This window comes from Amblyomma americanum, chromosome 10, assembly GCF_052857255.1.
Source record: "Amblyomma americanum isolate KBUSLIRL-KWMA chromosome 10, ASM5285725v1, whole genome shotgun sequence".
Lineage (NCBI taxonomy): Eukaryota > Metazoa > Arthropoda > Arachnida > Ixodida > Ixodidae > Amblyomma > Amblyomma americanum.
In genome coordinates this window covers 116,160,173-116,182,505 of record NC_135506.1, presented here as the reverse complement: position 1 = coordinate 116,182,505, position 22,333 = coordinate 116,160,173, and the positions used below count along the sequence as shown (strand labels likewise).

The 22,333-nt window shown below is 46.4% G+C and overlaps 1 protein-coding gene across 2 annotated transcripts in view; it reads right to left on the bottom strand.

The window, feature by feature from the left end:
• Window positions 1–13,414: 13,414 nt before the first annotated feature.
• The window catches only part of LOC144107621 (uncharacterized), a 32,767-nt gene continuing 23,848 nt past the window's right edge, over window positions 13,415–22,333 (bottom strand). For both annotated transcript variants that reach the window (XM_077640721.1, XM_077640722.1), the window contains one exon: window positions 13,415–17,649. In XM_077640721.1, coding sequence (XP_077496847.1) covers window positions 17,565–17,649 — 85 coding nt within the window. In that variant the 3' untranslated portion in view covers window positions 13,415–17,564. The remainder of the gene's footprint in view (window positions 17,650–22,333) is intronic.

The following is a 22,333-nucleotide window of genomic DNA, read 5'->3' as shown; positions in this document are numbered from 1 at the left end:
TGTTAGCAGCGACTTTCGCATGGTAGGCAAAACAGGTTCCGCTTGCCCGTGCCTACCGCAGCTGCCGCAGTTACCGGCGGCTGCTTCAAGCCTGTGCACTGCAGAAGCAGCATATATTGACCAGCTGCGTCACTGCTGGATCCGCGTAGTAGCATAAAAAATATTAAATTAGCCTCGATAGGTTTCTCGCGCATAAATGCCGCATTTGGAAACTGGCTAACAGGCATTGGGCCACGGTAGTAAAGCGCGAAGTCTGGGAGTCGATAGGCACTGCCACTCAATGCACTTAATGCATGCAAGTTACTGCGTTCATTCACCTGAACTTCAGGATAGTAGGCTGATAATTGCTCAAGGAAAAAAAAGACATGTAGCTGCACACGTACTTATCACCTTGAGCCGGAATGCACGGGGCGCCGACAGGTTCACTCGCCCCCAAGGAATGCGTTTTTTTGTTAATAGCACACCATGTTTAAATGGCGCGTTTTGTGACATTTAATAGTTACTTGAAACTGTTTCTTGATATGACGACGTAATTATTTCATTCGAGTAGAAAGAAGTCTGGTAAGTTGTGTCAATCTTGCGCGGTCGCGTTGGTGTGCTTAGAATAGCGTACCTTAAGTGTGCTAAACGCCATATGCTTTTTCATTGCATCATGCATGTGTCATGTTTCATGAGGTAATACATGATCGCGAAGCTTGTTTGGAAAGAAGCAGCCGCAGGCGTGCTAGTAACAGACACGTGGCGAGATTGAGAGGGGACGCGGCATGAAAAGTGTTTTCGTTGTAACTAAACTTGGTGTAAATATGAAATTCCTACGCTAGTTTCAGTCATTCCTTTTATTTATAGCTATACCTGGCGCAGTTCTGGGTAATTATAATTAACACCGTCGTCAAGTCCCCCCAAGCTAGGTCTCTAATTGAGTAGATAGTGCGCAGTTTTTTTTTATGCCAGCATGTGCATAAAGCCCTGTTCTGTATGATGACGCGATTAGTTGTTTTTCTATATGATCAGTACTTATGCATGCATAGTTACATGAAAACGTTTCTTACAAAAAATAACTAACACAATACTGCACGTGTAGGGAAAAAATCGAGAGATTTATTACGCTCCTCAACGTCTCAGGAATAGATTGCGACAAATGGAATCATTTGATTTTCATGCGAATTACGAATGTGAGTGATCCAGTCGCAGAAAATGTGAGAGGTCAGAAAACGAGCCTTAAAGAAGGAAGGAAGGAAGAGAATTTTAATGAAAGAAAGGCGGAGAGGTCGGCCGGTGGTAACAGGGCCCTGGCCTGCTACTCCACACAGGGGAAAGGGAAGAGGAGGAAAAGGAAAGTGTGAATGAAAACTGATGATGGCATAATACAATGAGTTTCACGGGTGATGTCTATGCACACGCACACACACACACACACACACACACACACACACAACACTGGCTGGCGCTCGCATCGCGGTTACTGGACACACATAAAACTCAAAACTGGTGTCTGCAACACAACACCGACATATGTCATTAACCATGTAGGTTGTGCACAGGCGGTCACAAACGAGTATCCAGGCCTGTTTCACACAAAAAGTTGAGCAGGGCTTTTGTCACACGCCACCAATCAGAACGTCTCGTCCTTGCGCCCAGAAGAGTTTCCTGAGAGAGAGGGCGAGAGTCCAGGTTTTTCACGGTCGCCTCCAATGTTGTTCTTTCAGAAGTATACTTCGGGCACGCGCAAAGAAGGCGTCCAATAGTCTCTGGTGTGTTGCACTGTGCGCAATTTGGGTTACTTTCGATGCCGATCTTGTGAAGATAGTGTTTGGTGTAGGCAACGCCAAGCCGTAGCCGGTGGAGTAAAGTCCCATGACGTCGCACCACCACAGATGGGAAATGTAATCGTGAGCCAGCGTCAAGCTTACACACGCGGTCCTGTTGATGACTCGGATCATGCCAGTGCGACTGCATTAAATGCGCCAACAAGGCTCCAATGTCTGATCTTGAAAAGGCTATCTCAATGAAGGCACCATCACTATGTGCCATCCGAGCCTCGGCGTCAGCACGCTCGTTTCCCGCTATGCCGCAATGGCTCGGTATCCATTGAAACTTTATGATATGGCCGCGGTGGAAAGCCTCGGCTAACAAAAGCACAATCTGTTGAACCAGCTGCTCGCATGCTCTTGGTTTGAGATAAGTTTGTACGACCTGTAATGCCGATCTCGAGTCGCAGAATATAGTCCATTGCTGCGCTGGCTGGTGACCAATATAAAGGACGGCTTCTCGTATGGCTGCCAATTCGGTTGCCGTAGAGGACGTTTTGTGCATGAGCCTGAAACGGTGACATGAGGCATTTCCTGGCACTATCACCGCTGCAGCTGAAGAAGTGGTCGTAACGGATCCGTCCACGAAAACATGCTGGGTGTTAGTATACATAGATGTAATGTATGACAGCGCCAGCTGTTTCAGTCCGACTGTTGGAATGTGCGTTTTCTTTGTTATCCCTGGGATTGTTGTCCGTATAGATGGTTTTGGTACTGCCCAAAGTGGCACCTCCGCAATCTGGTGTGGCACGTAGTTCGAAGGCAGCGCATTGCGCTGCATCCAAAGGCCTCTGGAAAAGGCTGCATCTGAACGCACCGCACTAATGTTAGTCAGGGGGTGATGACGATGCCTGGTCAGATGCCGCAAATGCACACGAAGTGGCTCCTGTTGAAAATAAATTCGTGCTGGGCAGGCGCGGGCCTCATAAAATGTGCCCCATGTAGAAGTTTTACATGGCAAACCCAAGCATACTCTTAAAGCACGAGCCTGCGCGCTTTCAAGCACACGCAGGCCTGATAGTCTGACCCCCGAGAGAACGGGTGCACTGTATCTGAGAAGGCCGACTACCAGCGCCTGGTACACGTGTAGTAAAGATCGCTCAGAGGGACCCCAACATTTTCCTGCCATACACCGCACAATGCTTGCAAAGCTGTCGAGCTTTTTCTTGAGCACAGAAATGTGCTTCGTCCAGGACAGGTCACGGTCTATTGTAACACCTAAGAATTTGTGATGTGTTACGTATGGAACAATTTGCCCGTCGATTGTGACCGGATACCACACCATTATCTTGCGTGTGAAAGCCAATGTTACGCTTTTAGTTGGCGAAAGTTCAAGCCCCTGACGGCGCAAGTACGCAGACATAATGGACACCAAACGCTGCAATCTTGCTTGCACTTGGGGACGCGTGACACTTGATGTCCAGATGCAAATATCGTCTGCGTAGGCGGATATTGAAACAGTCTTCGGTAGTTGTTTGAAAAGGCCAATGAGCACGAGATTGAACAACGTTGGACTGAGCACTCCTCCCTGAGGAACACCACAAGCAACATGATGATCTGCTGTGTCACCTTCAAGAGTCTCCATGTAGACTGTCCGGTTTGTCAAATAGCTTGCAATCCAATTGTGTAGACGTCCGCCTATACCACATTCTTCGAGTGCATTTAGTACTGCATCATGCTGAACATTATCGAATGCGCCCTTTATGTCGAGGAAAAGAGCAGCAGTCAACCTGTGACGGCGTTTTTCATGTTCTACCGTTGACACGAGATCAATTACACTGTCGATGGCAGACCGGCCTTTGCGGAAACCCGTCATTGTGGAAGGGTATAGCCCATGTTTTTCAAGGAACCATTCTAGTCGGGTTAGCACCATACGCTCCATCGTCTTGCCAATACAACTTGCCAGAGCTACTGGTCTGTAGGATGTTAATGTGAGTGGCGATTTCCCTGGTTTGAGCAAGGCCACAATGCGGCTTCTTTTCCACTGCTGTGGTACAGTGGCAGAGGCCCAAGAGTGGTTGAACAATGTTAAGAGGGCTTCCATTACCGGTGGGCCTAGATGACGAAGCGCATTGTATGTTATTCCATCAGGTCCTGGGGATGAAGGATGCGTGCAAGCAGAAAGAGCTGCTTTCAGTTCTTGAATTGTGAAGGGGATGTCCAGTCGATCGTCCATCGTGGGGGGAGCACATCGATGCTGCCGAGGTAAAGAAGCGCTTCCGGCAATTCTCGAGCAGAAATCCTCCGCCACCTCTAGTTCTTGCCGTCTATCATGAAGTGCCAATGCACGGAAAGGGTGTTTCTGCTGGGGAAATGTCGGCAGTGCTCGAACAACGTGCCAGATTGTGGAGAGTGGTTTGCGGGGATCCAATCTGCTGCAAAATGACCGCCACCGTTGTTTGCCTAGGTTCTCCAAATAGCGCTGTATTTGCTTCTGGGCACGTCGAGAGGCCCGGAGATCCGAGACATCCTTTGTCCTCCGGTATTTTCTTTCTGCGCGCCGACGAATCGACCGAATCTGCGCATAGATCACATCCACTGGTGCTGTGGAATTTGGCGCTGAGATATTGCGTGTTGCATCGTGCATGGCCGAAATAATACGCTGTTCCACATCTGTTGGATCAGCGAGGTTCCCACAGGTTTTTTCTAGAACAATGCGGAAAGCACTCCAGTCGGTGCAACGTATTTTGGCATTTGGAAGACGGTGAAACCACCGTAGCTGCACATACGTCGGTATGTGGTCACTTCCATAACTTTCAATATCAGCACACCACGTTGCGAACGATGACAGGCGCCTGGATACAAATGCAAGGTCCAGGCAGCTTCTGTAGGTAGTCCCGCGTAGAAATGTCGGCGTGCCATCATTGAGCAAAACGAGACCTGCATTGTTCATGAACGTGGCGATATCCCGTCCTCGAACGTTCGTAACGGCGCTTCCCCAGCCGTGGTGATGCGCATTGAAATCTCCTACTATTATATGGGGTTCCGAAACGCTGTCAAGTAGCGATTGTAGTCGTAGGGCATCAAATCGACCCCTTGGTGGTATGTAGCCCCCTATAATAGAGATTGTGCGCCCATTCAAAGTCACAGTGATTGCTACATACTCGTTGCTACTGCCCCCAGGAATTTGATGCCGAACGTAAGTGAGGTCACGACGGACGCATAGTAGTACCTTGCTCAAATGCCCAGCCGCTTCAGAGAGGAAACTTTCATAACCGGACAGTCGAAAAGGAGATGTGATATTAGGCTCACATATTACAAGCACCGGAAATCGGTATTTGAAGATCCTCTGCCTGAGATCTGCTAGGCGGCCTCGCAGACCTCGAGCATTCCATTGTAATACTGCCGATCGAGAGATTCTCTCCTGCAGTGAGGGTGCTGACGACGGTAGAGCCATAATTTTGACTGCTATTAAAGGGTGGCAAGCACCGGTTCAATAGCGTCTAAAATTTGGACAGCAGCCTTAGCAATTGGCGTGTCCACTCCAGCAATTATCAGCCGTAAGGTGCCTATCAGCTGTTTCAGCATCGCCCTGATTTGATCATCTGTTGTCGACACAGCCGGCGGACGCACAGGCGGACGTGTCACAGAGCTTACAGTACGCGATGGTAGAAGTGGCCACTCTGCGGGGTCCTCCTGGGGGGTGGTCAGTCTTGGCTCTTGCGGAGCTGGAGGCAGTGGCTTTTGCGCGGCAGAGCGGTCGCGGTCCTCCTGATGTGTTGACACGTCATTTACTGAGCTCAATTTCTTCTGCCGACTTCGTGTCCTCCTCCTGGAGCGACGTACTGCGATTGCTGCTTCTCGGTGAGTAGAATGGTCTCTCACCATTTTCTTCAAGATCTTCATCTCTGTTTTCACCTTCGGACATTCCCTAGATGTTGCCTCATGAGGACCTTTGCAGTTGGCACAAACTGGAGACTCATTCGTACATGTAGGTCCATCGTGCACGCCACCACAACGCGGACATGTTTTCGTGCTCGTACACGCAGCACTTACATGTCCAATCTTCTGGCATTTTCGGCACTGCACCGGTCGGGGCACATAAGGACGCACTGGGTGCCTCACAAAACCCACTTTCACATGCGATGGTAAAGTAGTACCCTCAAACACTAGTTTGACACACCGTGATTTGCCGAAACGATGGATGTCAGTTATGCGAACAGAACTTGATAGCAGTTGCACCAAGTCCATATCCGTGATCTCTATGTCCACGTCAGAAATCACACCAGCAGTAGTGTTAAGTCCATGAGCGAAGAACGAGCGGACTCGTATGTTGCCAAGGACAGACACGGTCTTCAACTTATCCAGGGTTGCCCGGCTAGAGACATCAACAGAGAGGATATTACGAGCCTTAAAGTTTATTCCCTCGTTTATGGCATCTTCGCTTTCGCTTTGGTCAAAGAAATGCGGCACTGAAATCAAAGAAATTACCTCACAATTTTTGACGACCACACTTCTAAAAAGCGTAATTTATAAATTTGTACTCAATATTTTGCTATAATTTTTCGTCACGAAACTAGACTTCAGGGCTAGGAAAGGAAATAATTCTAGAAATCAAAAATTTTCACCAAATCGACCAGCTTAACAAGAGGACAAGTCGGCCTGGCTGGTGCGTGGTCATGCGGCTAAAAACAGCGCTAAGCGAGACAGGAGATCGGGGACACGACTCTGTCCCCACTTTTCGCGCAGCGCGACACGTACGTATGTCAGCAGACGATGAGCGCATGTCTGCTCCGGCGAAACAACGCCAGCACTTCCCCTCACTAGTGTCCCGAAGTAAAATCATTCCGGCTAGTGCAGAGTGTCAAAACTTGTTTTATTCAATGCCTAGCGCATAAATAAACGGCCGGAACGCTTTCTACATGTTTACTACTAACCATATATACAATACACAGTGGCAAACTATTTCTCTTTATAGGCCGCACTTGGACAACGCGAGCTCGTGTACTTCGACAAATTACTAAGTTGGAAGCATCGACCATTGCTGTGATTCGCAGAAACTGGAAACGCGCCTACAGGCCTTGAAAACCCGCGCACAACACATATCCGCGACGCCACTCCCCGACCTTTTGCCTACCACGAGCTCGCTAGCGACTGCAGCGCCACCTCGTTTGTTTACAAACATGCAGGAGGTCCATAGCTGCGCGTTCCAAGACATCCTAACATATAGCTGCGAAGAGTAGGGCACTGACTCTTTTGAGTTATCACAAGACGCTTCCTTACAGCTCTGCTGTTTCCAGTATCAATATAGTTCTACACTGCTCCTTTTCCATTGAATTATCCAATTTTTACCTTCCGCGTTTTTAACCCGTCGTTTTATGCCCCGTCTTTCTCTGTCCTCGTGTCTGGCAAACTTACTGGTTAGCTTCCTAGTTATTTTCCGCCATTGTGAGTCAATGCTCTTTCTGTATAGGTATTTAAATACCTTAGCGCCCACCTGTTTTCGTGCAATTTCCTCCGGTGTTCTTCGTATACTACTTCACTCCGAGCTGCCCATGCTTCGAACGATGCCCAGCCCATATCCCCTTGTACTGACTCGTTTGTGGTTTTCCCGTGGGCACCTAATGCTAATCGTCCAACAGCTCTCTGATTTACTTCTAATCTCGACTGAACTTCTGCCTTTAAGCACAGAATTGCATTCCCGAAAGTAATCCCTGGCACCATTATTCCTTTCATTTATACCTCTCAGTACTTCATAGCTGTTGTACCCCCACGATGCCCTAGGTTTCATTAACCCGGCATCTCTTCGCCATTTTGCTATGAGAGACTGTTCGTGCTTTTCCGTGTACATATGCCCTTTGTTTACCCACACCCCGAGGTATTTGTATTCAGCCACTCGGAGCATTTCATGGCCTTGTGTTGTAAGCTCCTGATCAGTTACATCGTTAAAATCATCACACCGGACTTAGCTGCGCTAAAACTAAAACCTAGACAGTCTCCTTCACCTCCACAGCAATTAACCAAAGTTTGCAAATCTTCCTGGCTATCTGCTAACAGTACAATATTGTCTGCATACACTTGACCCGGTAATCGTTGCTCAACAACCTTTCCGCCTAACCTGTACGACAGATCATAACCTAGATTGCTTCCTTGCAGCCTTCTTTCCATACTTATCATATAATAAAACATGAACAGCAGTGGTGATAGACGACAACCTTGCTTTAATCCTTAGTGTACCTCGACAGTTTTCGTACTCTTAATCCCTTCCCATGATATTTACACTTTATTTTCTCGATACATTTCCTGTAGAAAATCAATTACCTCATTACCGATACCTTCATCTTTTAATATGTTTCCCAGGTGTTCACTGTTCACGTTGTCGTATGCACCGCTTATGTCCAGGAAGGCTATATACAGAAAACTGCTTTTCGCCTTAGCTGTTTCTATGCACTGGGTAAGCACGAACAGGCTATCATCTAAGTGCCTGCCACTTCTGAACCCGTTCTGACGTTCGAGTATTTTATTACTTACTACCCATGACTGCATTTTTTGCTCGCCTGACATGCCGTGCCACCTAGCGGCAGCCGGCCGAAGTTCCTGCGAGACGCCGACAGGTTGGATAGTGTTTTAGCATGCATTGTTGAAGCACCATAAACTGTGTGCTCGACCAGTTTGCACGAGAAAAACAGCGAAAACATGCAATTCCGACTGTTAATATGAAGGCTAAAATAAACTGTAATATAAATTTATTCGTAATGTTTAGGAGACAAATACTTCGCGGGGTAACTTTGTGACACACAAACTGTCACAAAGTTACCCCACTCTGTTTTTATTTTAAATTATATGTTTTGTTGATTTTTCAGTGTTTAAGAGAGATGACGAATTATAAAACGAAGCTTGGTGCACGGCCATACCAAAAAAACGTTGAATAAGGCCGTTCAGTTAATCCTTTCAAAGAAAGTGTCATTGAGGGCAGCATCTGAAAGGTACGAGAGTACTCTTAACACATCTTTTTCTTGTTTTTAAGTTCTTACCTATGCATTACCGTTACTTATGTCTTATGTGTTGTTTGTTTTTCCTCTTAGGTTCAATATTCATCGGAACGCCTTGTGGTTGAAGACTAAACAGGCTCGGGGTTTAGTCGATTGACCAGCTCAAAAAGCTGGTCGTCAACCTGTTTTTATGGAAGAGGAGCAGAGGTTGATTGCTCATGCAATCACAATGTCTTCGTTTTGCTTCCCAATGACAAAGTTTCACTTGCGTTGTGTGGTGGAGTGGTATTTCGACCGAACGGGAAGGAAAGTCTCTGCTTACAAAGATGGCAACTTTCGCTGTAAGGAGTGGGCAAACTCTTTCATGAAACATCACAAAGATATTCTCTCTGAACACGTCAAAAAACACCACATATGCAAGGGCCTCAACCAATGCAGAAGTGATTGACACGTTTTTTTGGCCATCTGGAGAAAGAGCTACATGGTATGCCGGGCGAAAACATTTGGAACGACGACGAAATAAATGTACAGGATGATTCAGGGAGCCAAAAAGTGATAACTAGAAGAGGAGCTAAGTATCCAGAAAAAAATTCAAAATGCATCAAAAGCCTGTACTTCGGTTATGGTTTGTGGAAGTGCTGCAGGAGAGTTGCCTCTGCTTTAAGTCAGTTACAAAGCAGAAAAGCTTTGGTTGACATAGACAGAAAATGGACCAGAGGGGGCCCGGTATAATCGAACGAAATCTGGTTGGTTCTATTACAAATTTTTCGAAGACTGGTTCATGTCACTTTGCTCCCCATATTAAAAAAGCAAGATGGTTTTAAAGCTCTCATCGGGGACAATTTCAGTTTTCACATTAGCCTCGAAGTGCTTCGTCTGTGTGAATAAAGTTCATCGCGCTCCCACCGAATGCGACTCGCCTACTGCAGCCTCTCTATGTCGCCGTTTTTCGTAGCCTGAAAATAATTTGGCGTTCACTTATGGCAGAATGGAAGGAGTTAACCTCAAGAAGCCGCTGCACATTCGTGCCAAAGGACGAATTGCCCGGTATACTAAAAAAACGATCAAATTGGAGGAAAGTATTAAAACAAACCTGAACTCAGGATTCCGGAAGACCAGAATTTTCCCCCTGGACAAGACCAAGGTTCTCCAACGGCTTCCTAAATCAGTCCTCGAAGAAAGCTTGAAATCTATGCCAGACGTCGTAGGGGATGTCTTCTTGGAGGAATTAAATAAAAAAAGAAAAGAGGTGACGGGAAAGCGGGAAACGAAGAGGAGGAAGATGCTCAACGTCTCAGCGGGGAAAAGCATATCGGTTGCCGAAGTAGAAGAAGCCAGCAGGACGGGAAAACCGACAGCCAGAAAGAAAGGCAGCTCTTCCTCCAGTATCAGAGCTAGACAACCTAGGAAGAGGTCCTCTCTTGAGGACGACAGCACAGAAGAAAGCAGTGACAGCGAATCATCTTCAGACGGTCGGCACAGCGGCAACAAAAGGTGGTCGGAAGGAGATACAAGTGATTCCGAGGTACTCTCTGGAAGTCTTGACAACCTGTCGGAAACGGTCACTCCTACCACTTCCACGATTCCAAACACTAGCAATGTCCCAAGAGTCCGCGGTATGGGTTCCAGAGAAAGCACCTTCAAGGGGGATGACTTTGTCGTAGTAAACTTCGAACGACAACTTTTCCCGGGAAGAGTGACGGAAGTCAAACCTGAGGGGTACATTGTCAGCACTATGGTGAGGACCAAAAAGAATTGGAGATGGCCAAACTGCAAAGACACTATTTTGTACTCAAAAGAAGAAATTTTGCACACAATTGAGTCCCTTAGGCCGGTAAGCAAGTGAGGTATCTTTGAGGTAAAAGATCTCGATTGAGGTGGTACATTTATGAATAATTTGCATTACAATTGTGACGTTGCCTGAGCAGAAATCAATTGTAGATAATGCAAATAAACTTTTGATGGGGTAACTTTATGCCAGCCATTTTTTTCCCAATCATATTCAGCCAAAAACAACTTTGTCACAAAGTTGCCCCACACGACGGGGAGCTGACAGCTTTTAACCTGAATATAGCCATTTGTATTAAAAATGTGGATTTGTAGAACATTCCGTTGTCTGAGGGAAGGTTTTTAGCAACGTTATGCCACTTCTCTATAACACACTGTTCTGTGCCCACATTAACTACTGCCAGCTTGTATGGGGCACTGCAACGTATTCTTCATTACAAAAAATTTATGTTCTGCAAAAAAAGTTTCTTCGCTACGTCTTTAATGCGGACTATGGAGCACCCAGCAAAGCGTTCTTTCGTGAAACGGGCATAATCAAAATCTTTGATTTATATCAATATCGACTGAGTGTGCGTTTTAAACTTGAAACCAAAAATAACATAAATTATATTCGACGTCTGGCAAATTTGAAAGAAAAAGAAGCGAGTTACCCTTTTAGAGAGCCTGAAACCTGGTTGGTGCCTACACCACGCATAAATACCGGTAAACAGCGCCTGCAATATAGACTTCCTTCTCTTCTAAACACATACAAATCTGCCAATTTCAACTTGTCTACCTGTACTAATCGTGAGCTGCGTTGCTTATACATAGACTGTGTTACAAAATGATTTTTTTTTTTTCTTTAAACTGCACTAAGAGGTGTTTTTGTTTTGTTTAATTTGTATTGTTTGATTCATTGTGCTTTTGTTGTACTGCTGAAAGATACTTATGCAATGATGTTTGGATGAACACGTAAATTGCCCACATGTACAATCTAGTGGTAGATTTTTTTTTTTTTTTTGGTGTTAATGTGTTTTTCTCTGAATTGTTTTCTTTTGTTTGTTTTGTTATTTTTTCTCGTTGCCTGTCACTGCTGCCCGGTATAATGGGGGCTGCGGCTCAGTCAAGCTGTCTATGACAGCTTTTTCTGCAGCTCCTCTGTCACTTTTTTGAGGCAGAAATAAAATTGATTGATTGATTGATTGACTATTCATTCACCTTTATGTTGATAATTGTTCAGCGAGATAATGAAAACGTAAGGAATCTGTCATAAAGTAACCCCATTTTACGGTAGCGTCGGTCCAAATGCCTGTACGAGCAATCAAACGTTTTTCCCGCCACCATACATCATTTGCTTGGATATATCTCGATAGCCTCTTCGAATGTGTACGTTTTCATCCTGGAAATGCTATTAACTTCAATAAAGAAGGCTCTAGAGACAATCAGCGAATGGCAGTTTCTCTAAGCCACAATGCCAGTGCAGTTATAATGGGCTCCTACAGCTGCCCAAGTGAAATTGGCCGATGGCTGCTGGTTGGCAACTACCGGTTCCGAGTTGGTAGCCGATGTACTCGGCCGCCTAAACTCGGGCCAGCGTCGGGTAATGGCTGGCCAACTGTTGTGTCGGCTAGCGGTTGACAAAAACAACCAACCACTGGCGAACACCCGGCAACAGTTGACCGCCGACGCGTTAGCAAGCAAGTGGCCAACACCGGCAACCAATCTGGTCTGTTATATTTTCAGACAATTGTGCATAATCAGGGTGCAGCCACTAGTCTAAACGCTACATGTTCTATCTTGATTGTATGTTTAACAGCCGGCAGAACTTTTTTTCAGAGGTATACGAAAGCATCACCTCCATGAGACGTGCATGCCCCATGGTCCTGTGCCCGAGAAAATCACATCCCGTTACGTTTGCTTAGTGTTCACGTAAAAGATGGCACAATAGATTGTACAGCTTTTTCCAATAGAAGATATCTACAACGTGGTACGGCCATTTTATGTTCTCATTTGTGTCATCACAGACCCACAATATAAAATATTATTGCTCAATAGCCAAAGGCGCCAACAGGAGGGTCTTAGATTTGGAGTATATAAGCTCGTGCAAATTCTTCGTTCTGTGGAGGTATGCTATGTTGGTGTCGCATAACCACTTCTGGTTTGTATAGCGCTTTTAGAACTTGATGTGCACGTCGCAACTGCTTGTCGTCAGACAACAGCCTTTGTGAGCGTGATATTACTACTAAGATTTCAGCTGTATATATGTCTGCATCGGGCCATACAACTACTCCTTTGTGATCGGCTCCTGACCTTTCTTTTTAACATCTAAATTACAGAAAATGCAAGTTAGACTGCGATTTTCACCTATTTTGTGCAGCTGCCTTTCTATTGAACAGACTAGTACGAAAGGTAATTCGTCCCTATAGGCTGTCGTAGGGAGTGTGCCAGTGTCGGCAAGACCAATGTCAATGCCCAACCATGGCCAGAGCTGGTTGCCCAACTCGGGCCATGGACGGCCTGCTTGGCTGCCGGACACAGGCCACGCAAGCTTTTTCCCTTTGGGGGTTGCTGTTCCGCCTATGTGTTAACGTTGTTTGCCCCGCGATAATAAGTCTCTTCGATTTGGCTGCACTACTTCACCGCCGCCAGCGTGTGCAGTCAGTTCAAGAGCAGCATGGCATTGGCTGCTTCCAAAACGAATGGTCGAGTGCAGGCCTGGTCGTCTGCTAGCCTTGGCATTGCTACCAAATTAGAGGCAACTGCGTACAGCCGACATCAACGGGCGCCAAAATCCTGAAACACATGAAGATCCATGGCGCTTAATTCGACGCCATAGATCATGAACTAAGATCTATTCTCTGCTGTGGAGAGCAGTCATCGTGTTTGGTTTACAGAAAAGACGGCATGTCGTGGGAACCAATCATGCAACTGTATTTTAACTAAATTCAATTGAGGTTTCATATATTAGCATGGACAATGAAGGCCATTGTACGATAGTGGATTTTCAAGTGTTTACATAAAACTACAGAGAATGCTAACGACATTCCAATCAGTGCGAAAGCACAGAATTGAAGATGATGAGCGGGCAATCCCGCGGGACGGAGCACTCGCACTACACCAGCTACAGACACGCAAGAGATTTTGCTCTGGTCAGAACCACTGGATTAGTGCCACGTAGAAGACGACGAATAGCGGGCAGTGCCACGGTACAGTGCGCTTGATAGGCCAGCTGCGAACAATGCGACAACGGACAATTTTGCTCGGGGTTTGTACCCATCACAATTTTTTTGCAATTATCTATGATTCTATGGTACACTACGCATGCATTACTTTGCGTGCACTCAATGTGCACGGAATGATCCTTCTATATTCCGTGAACTAAGTATGCATGGTAGTATCGTACATGTATTGGGTGAATACTGCACGAAATGATTTGCTGAAAACGGCAGCTGCGCCGTTTGAGATAAACACCTCTGGTGCGTTGATACGCATTATCAGTAGTGTACAGAATGCTGCAACATAGACATATAGCGTATATTGAGAATGCCTTTTCGACTGGATGTAAAGGAAAGAATGTGCCAATAAAAATATGCAAAATATGATATGTTCTTCCTTTAATGGCCCAGCACTGTGGTTACCATTGTTGACCAGCAGTGCAACCAATTTTAACATGCCACAAGAGCAAAAAAGGGATGTCGGCGGTGCGCAGAGCAGGTGGACAACGATATATCCACCCACCTCCACTAGCAGCTAGGCCCGGTTTAGGACCAGTGAACGCACGAAGCAGATGCTATGCAAACATTTTCTGCGCCCACGTGTTTCGGTCATCCGTTGTCATGAAGATTAATACTCTGTTACGGAGCCTCTGCCTGCTATGACCATAACTGAAGGAGGAATTGCCGCTAGCAGCTGTAATACGTGGCCAACCGCAGGTATCGGAGCTTTCACAACCGTGCCGCAGCTCTACCAGCATGGGCCGCCGCCCTGACGTCAGACTTCTCACACTTCCCATGATGGACTATCTTGCAGCCATGGCACGAAAGGTGGCTCTTTTGAACGAGAGTGTGCCATGCGCAAGTAGGCTGCGGAAGAGGAAGAACACATGGTAAGTGGTTATCGTTTCATCAAACTGATGGCATCACAAAGAGCTTTTTTTTGTGCTCTACACAGAAGGATGGAAAGTTCGGCCACTTGCTCTCGAGAAAACCAGGCTGGTGTGAACTGTTCGCTCGTCAACTCTAGTCTCATGCAGTGCAAGAAAAGTTGAAACAGTGGCAGTCCCTGCTGTTCTGGAAATTACTCAAGCCCAAACTACATAAAGTTCTGGAAAGCCTGGACACTGCTCATGGCTCTCACAAAATCAACGAGCATGGAGAAAACCCGAAAGGCATACCTGTACCGAGCACAACAAGCAAGAGCAGTTGAGTCACGAAAAGCAGCCAAGAAGCTCAAGTTTGGTGCTCTTGTTGGTGAACGTTGCAATTGGATGAGGAAGGTTCAACATAGGCTCCTGGGGACTTCTTTGCAGTTGTTGCACCTTTTAAGTAAACTAACGTCTTCAAAAACTTGATACAATTTTCTCATTTCATTTTCCAGGAAGTTGCGGTCTTAGGTGAATTACCCTTTTCACGTCAAGCTGCAAATCTGCCTTGAGTACACCTCTACTGGTATAAAATTTTATCAGGAAACGTCCATGAGCTTTATTTTTTTATCATTGTCAGCCTGACTACACCTACTGCAGGGCAAAGGCTTCTCCCATGTCTCTCCATAAACCTGTCCCTTGCCAGCTGCGCCCACCTTATCCCTGCAAACTTCCTAATCTCATTAGCCCACTAACCTTCTGCCACCCCATGCTATGCTTGCCTTCTCTTGCAATCCACTCCGTTACCCTCAAGGACAAGCGGTTATCTTGTCTTCGCATTACATGCCCTGCTCAAGCCATTTCTTCCTCTTGATTTCGACTAGGATGTCATTAACCCGCGTTTGTTCCCTCACCCACTCTGCCCGCTTCCGGTCTCAACGTTACAGCTATCATTTTCCTTTCCATGGCTCGCTGCGCTGTCCTTAACTTAAGCTGAACCCTTTTCGTTAGCCTCCACGTTTCAGCCCCGTAGGTGAGTACCGGTAAGGTAGAGCTGTTGTATACTATTCTTTTGAGGGAAATTGGTAAACTGCCATTCATGATCTGAGAGAACCTGTCATATGCATTCCACCCCATGCTTATCCTTCTAGTTATTTCTCTCTCCTGATCCGGATCAGCTGTCACTACCTGCCATTCCTTTACAACTTCCAGGCACTCGCTGCCAATTGTGAACTGCTGTTCCCTTGCTAGATTGTTGAACATTACTTTGGTTTTCTGCCTGTTAGTTTTTAGACCCAGCGTTCTGCTCTGCCTGTCTAACTCATTGATCATGATTTGCAGTTCACCTCCTGAGTGACTCAGCAAGGCAATGTCATCAGCGAACAGCAGATTATTTAGGTATTCTCCATTTACTCTTATTCCCAGCTGTTCCCAGTTTAGGCTTCGGAATACTTCCTGTAAACAACGGTGAAAAGCATTGGCAAGATCGCGTCTCCTTGCCTGACGCCCTTCCTTACTGGAATTTGATTGCTGACTTTATGGAGGACTATGGTAGCTGTGTAGTTGCTAAATATACCTTCCAGTATTTTGACATAAGGGTCTTTTAAACCCTGATTCAGCAATGCCTGTATGACTGCTGAGACAAGTGGTCCAAATGAGAGGGCACGCAACGTTTTTTGCAGCAGTCATCAGCCATGGTAGCTTCTCTGGTCTGGCTTCAAGTTCTGCCATCGTTGTTTAGCTTGGTCCCGAAATAACAGTGGCCCTGCTGACAGCTTTGTTTCCCGTTCATTTAATGCTCGTCTCCGCTCCCTGTCTTATCATACCATGCGATGGCATCATGGCTGTCATTAGAGCACCTACAAGAGTAATTGAGCTCAGGTTAGAAATATAGCAAACTCAATAACATAGATTATAGCTTGAAACCACTTCCAAGCATAGTTTCATATGGACATCACCAAGATTACTAATAATGTGACAGCAGCACAAACAGCTGTCAGGACAAGGAAGCAAGACCGGTGAGGTAAGTCACTGCAATGGTTTCATGAGGCAAATTAGATACTAATCTGTTAAGGTGTCTAATGTGATCTAAAATATTTTTTAAAGGCCAGGCTCCCAGAAAAATTGTCAATATGGCCTCACGTCCACATCTCCCAGTCCAATTAAAGCAAAAATCTAAGTAGAAAGGACAATGCAGCAGGGAGTGCAAAATGACACCTAACAACAAACTAGATGCACACAATTCCATAAGCACTTGTCTAAAAACAGAATTATGTCTTCACGTTGCACAGCCAGTCCCCTTTAGTAGTATCATTATGTAACAACTCTTGTGTGTCTATCATTGAACTATGCTTCGCTGATTTGTCAACGACGTGATAGCACAGTGGTGCAACACAATGCATGTACGGTGCTTAACGCAGATTGCAGCGTACAGTTTCTGACAGCTACTGGTACAGTATTTGGCAGGAATTCAGCTTTCTTGCACTTGCCCATGGCGGCAAAGAAAAGCACCCAATCTTCAAGCCACACACTGTACATGTCACACGCAGCTGAACCCAAAGTGAACCACAGTGGAGAGTGCCACATGCTCTCTCGTACGAGAGTATACCCGAAACGGCGACATTGGCATGACCAAACACATGTCCGTACTTCTCAGAGACAGCGTGGCAGCATGTGGATTCGGGTAAAAGGCTCCCGACAGAGTTCTCAGTGGTCCCATCCGTTTATGCCACCGTCAGTGGTTTGAGTAAGTGTGCCGCTTATAATGTATCCCCTCTTTCCAGATCGTTCGCAAGCTTACACATCTATATACAATTGCATTGCACCTCCAACAAAAGCTAACTCTGGGACTTTAGTCCACCTATAACAAATGAGATGCAATGTAGTTGAAATGCCGGGCCTCTGAGATTGCTGCCACGATGCAACAGCTGCAACCGTCATGGTGTGCGAATACTGCTTAAGGCCCCTGGTCAGCACTCATTGTGCGCGTGATACAAGGTTGGCACGTCCCGCTTCTTCACCAGCTGGCACTTGAGGTGATGGCAATGAGAGCTCAAAGAGCCTGCAAAGGAGCAAAGCACAAGACCAAACCTGTGAGCACCAGAAATCAACTCCAATGCAGATTGAGATGTACAAAACAAAACAAACAAACAAAAAAAAAAACGAGGAAAGGCACTCAGTGTGAATGTCTGAAAACAGAACGCTGAAGACAAAAAAAAGCTTGAGCAATTTTCTTTCGTAAGCCTGCAAATTTCCATGGTTTTTCTACATCTCACTTTCACTCACCTCAATCAGATTTGTGCTTTGGATGGTTCTTTGCTTTGCATTTTTTATTTGCCTCATTCTTGTCTTTTATTTCTTTTCTCCTGTATACATGTGTACACTTTCTAATAAGAAATTCAGCTGTGAAAAACATTTCTGTTGTCTTTCTTTCATGGCTGTCTTTTTCGAGCTTCCTTCTGAAGATGAACAACATCCAATTGACACAGCTGCATTGCTAAAGACAATTTTTTTTTTCTCTCTCATAATTGGAAGTATATGCTAAAATCACACCGATACCCAAAGCAGAAAGAAAAATCACTTCTTGCGTCTTACAGACCAATTTCACTTTTATGCAAATGCGGGAAAATCATGAAACATATCTTTAAGCATATATCCACTTTTCTTGAAAAACACGATTTAATACATCTTCGCAGCACGGTTTCCGCAGGGGGGTATCAACGGTCACACAACTACTTGAGGCAGTACATGACTTTGCAATAGCTATAAATAGACAGAGCCAAATAGATATTATCTTTTTAGATTTTGAAAAAGGGTTTAACTGTGTTTCCCACCAAAAGTTATTAAAATTGAAACCAATACTTAAAAATGACACACTGCTTTCCTGAATAGCGGCGTATCTTTCCTCGCGGCACCAGTTTGTGTCGATTGAAGGTGTACTCTAGTCATGGGCCGGTCCGATTGGCCGTTCCGAAGGGTCTCTTCAGGGGCCTCTTTCTTTTTGTAATCATTAATGAAATTGTCACGGACATGTCCATGAAAATAAAAGTTTTTACGGATGACTGAATTACAGTAAAACCTCGTTAATTCGAAATCGCTTAATTCGAACTTCCGGTTAATTCGAACTGACGGCCGGGTCCCGGCAAAGCCCTGTGTATTTCAATGGGTCAAAACTCCCGATAATTCGAATATGCCGGTATCCACGTCGGTTAATTCGAACTAGGCGCCGATGGCTGGCATTGCTCCTCGCATATAGAAGTCACCTCGTAGCAAATACAATGCGCTGAAAATTAAAAAAAAATGCAGAATGATGAGAAAAAAAATAAGCCAGCACGCATGTCAGCACGCACGAGGTGAGACGTGAATTTCGTTGCCCGAACCAACCCTCCGGTGCATGCTGTAGCAGGTTTTCGCTGCCAGAGCGTCGAAGCATTGCCTTGTCTATTTTTGGCTGACGCGCGGTCACGCGGGTAGCCACCCTACCGCGGGGGCCGCCTATGCTCCGGCCACGGTGGCTCCGGCGCAAGCCGTTGCAGGTTTCCGCTGCGCCGAGGCGGTCGTGACCATTGGAGACGCACGCGACCATGGAGGAAGGAAGTACTCGGGAGAGGCGGTTACGTCGCATTTTTTTGAAGCCGCACTTTTTTTCTGATGGAAATGAACGTTTTAATCAAGCGGGCCTCCCCTCCCCGTTCCCCCGCTTCCCTCTACTTGGGCGCCGTCCCAGCGCGCCTGCCCATGCAGCAGACGACCCCGCTGCGCCCAGCGTTCTATTGGCTGCGCCGTTGGCTAAACTCTCCCAGTAGCCCTTGCGAGAACGCGTGACTTCCGGTACCCGTTTTTTGTGCAGCTCGGGAAGCAAAGACTCTTTCCTTTCCTTCATCCTGCACGCAGCACCCGGCCCCTCTTGCGCCTAGTCTTTGTTGCCGCGGTGTCTAGCGAAGTTTGTGTTGCGTGATATTCCTCGTTTGTTTGGTGTCTCGCTGGTGACGTCTCATCGACTGTGCCAATCATGGCAAACTGAGGAAAGTACTCCGCAAAGGATTTGAAGACGAAGGTGGAGATATTACAGGAGGTCGAACGTGGTCTCCTAACAAAAACAGCGATCGCAGAGAAGTTTGCAGTCAAGAAATGCACGCTGTCCGCATACCTCAAGAACAAGGACTCGATCTTCAATGCGTATCAAAAGGAGATGGAGCCCTCGCGGAAACGACTAAGAACATCGGCTCATCCAGAGATGGAGGATGCTGTAATGGCATGGATTAAGGACGTTCGCAGCAAGAACATTCCGCTAAGTGGACCAATAATTGCCGCAAAGGCAGTGGACTTCGCCAGCCAGATGGGCATAAGTGACTTCAGCGCGTCGGAAGGCTGGTTGTCGCGTTTCAAGGCCCGTCATGGACTTACGTTTAAAAGCGTTTGTGGAGAGGCAGCCACAGTCGATGAAGAAACGTGTCAAAATTGGATCTCAGGTCAACTAAAGGACTACCTTGCCGATTACTCGCTCAGCGATGTGTTCAATGCAGATGAAACCGCGCTTTATTTTAAGTTGCTGCCGAACAAGACTGTCAGTTACAAAGGCGACACATGTTCAGGCGGCAAGAGAAGCAAGGAAAGAATGACGGTGTTGGTGTGCGCAAACGCGACTGGCACGGAACGGTGCCGCTTGCTAGTTATAGGCAAAGCAGCGAAGCCTCGCTGCTTTAAAGGGCTAAAAACTCTCCCTGTTGATTATACTTTCAACAGAAAGTCGTGGATGACGCGAGCAATTTTCACGGATTGGCTGCGCACACTCGACGGGAAGTTCGCGGCACAGAACAGGAATGTTCTGTTGTTCATCGACAACTGTTCAGCCCATTGCGACATCAGCGGACTGAAGGCGATCCGTCTGGCATTTCTGCCGAAAAACACTACGGCTGCTGCAGCCTATGTACCTTGGGGTTATTAAAAACCTCAAAACACTGTACAGGCGCCACCTCCTAGAGCGGATTCTTGTGCGTATGGACAGCGGAAAATCGTACGACGTCAATCTCCTCGGAGCCTGCCACATGCTGGCAACATCATGGAATGCTGTCAAGGCGGACACAGTCGCGAACTGTTATCGAAAGCGCGGCTTCATTGAAGGCCCAGAAGCCTGCAGCACGGCAGAGCTGGATGCTCAGTGTGATGACTCCGTCGCGCTGCACCCTGCCTACGCTGCTTTATCGGAGGGTGTTGACTTCCAGAGCTTCGTAGACGTTGACAGCGGCGTGGAGACATCGGGGCCGTTAAGCGATGCCGAGATTATTGAAGCGGCCTGCGGTGACCAGATGCCGCACAACTTGGGCGCGGCAACCACAGCTGACAGCGACGACGAGTCCGACGGAGGCGACGATCCATTGCCACCCCCGAGTGCATGTGAAACAGCGTCAGCACTCGATCTGGCTGCGCGCTACTTCTCCGCCGATGATAATTCGGACGCCGCGTTGGAGCTGTTGGGCAAGTTGCAGACGATGCTTGTCGAGTCACGGCAAAGAAAACGAAAACAAATGCGCATCACCGATTATTTTTCTCTTTGATATGCTTTGCCAATCTGCTGTTAATAAACATGTTTTTGAAGCATAGTGTCATATTTAATCATTAAGCTTGCTGCTTAAGCGAATGCATTTTGATGTTAGCTCCAACCGCATAAACAAATTAACTTTATTTCCTTCGACATTCGGGCTCTATGATTTTAATTCGCGCAATCGCCCGCCGCAAATGTGTAGTAGCGCGTAGTAAGAGATAACGATCTAAGATATGCCTGTTTTAGCTTCGGCCCGTGCTGCCAGGCGTGATGGCCGCTTTTTTTAGCGCCCGCTCGTTAATTCAAACTCCGCTTAATTCGAACAATTTTCCGGTCCCCCTCGAGTTCGAATCAACGAGGTTTTACTGCATTTACAAACTCGAAAGCTAGTACAAAAAGCTAAGCAAGATCCTTTACAATTATGTCGGTTTCATGGATGCCTCAAGTGCATGCATCTTCTGTACCATAGTAAACTAGGAATAAACCAGAATTTATACAGGATTGCAGTGCTCTCAAACGTTCCGTGTAGGAACGAACTTAAAAGGTGACAGGGCAGCGACGCAGCAGCTGGCTGTGCTTCCCTTGCAGCGCTTCATAGCGAAAAGCAGACACAGTCCTTGTCGCTTGCGCTTGCATAAATCGCACAGCCAGCGCCTGCGTCGCAGCCCTGTCACGTTTTAAAGCAGCAGCACACCGGGCTAAAAGATCTGTTCGTTCCTACGCGGAAAGTTTGAGAGCACTGCAATTGCGGCGCACATGTCACGTGGTATTTTTGTATTTTGAGGGTATCTGCAGAGAGCGAAAAAAAGCAGACGCGTAATAGATGGAAAGTTAGAAACTGTTAAATTGGACATTTTGCGGACCGTTCTACAACTTTCTAATCGGACTTTGACGTTAATCTTCATTGCTTGCAAAGTTGATTAATCTCAACTAATTAACTAATTATGCAATTAAGCACAACACAAAAATAGTGCGAGTTGCTCCACGCAATAGCCAGCAACATGAATTTGGTCGTGTCGTCTTTGAGTGCCGCAGCATATTTTTAAAGCCTGACTAAAGTAAGCATGGACACCCTGCACATCGAACCTGTCAACCGGCGGACTACGCGTGTAAATCATTCCAAAAAGTTGAAAGAATACACCTGCAAAGTGTTTAAAAATTCTTTCTTCCCTAGAACAGTCAGCGAGTGGAACACACTTCC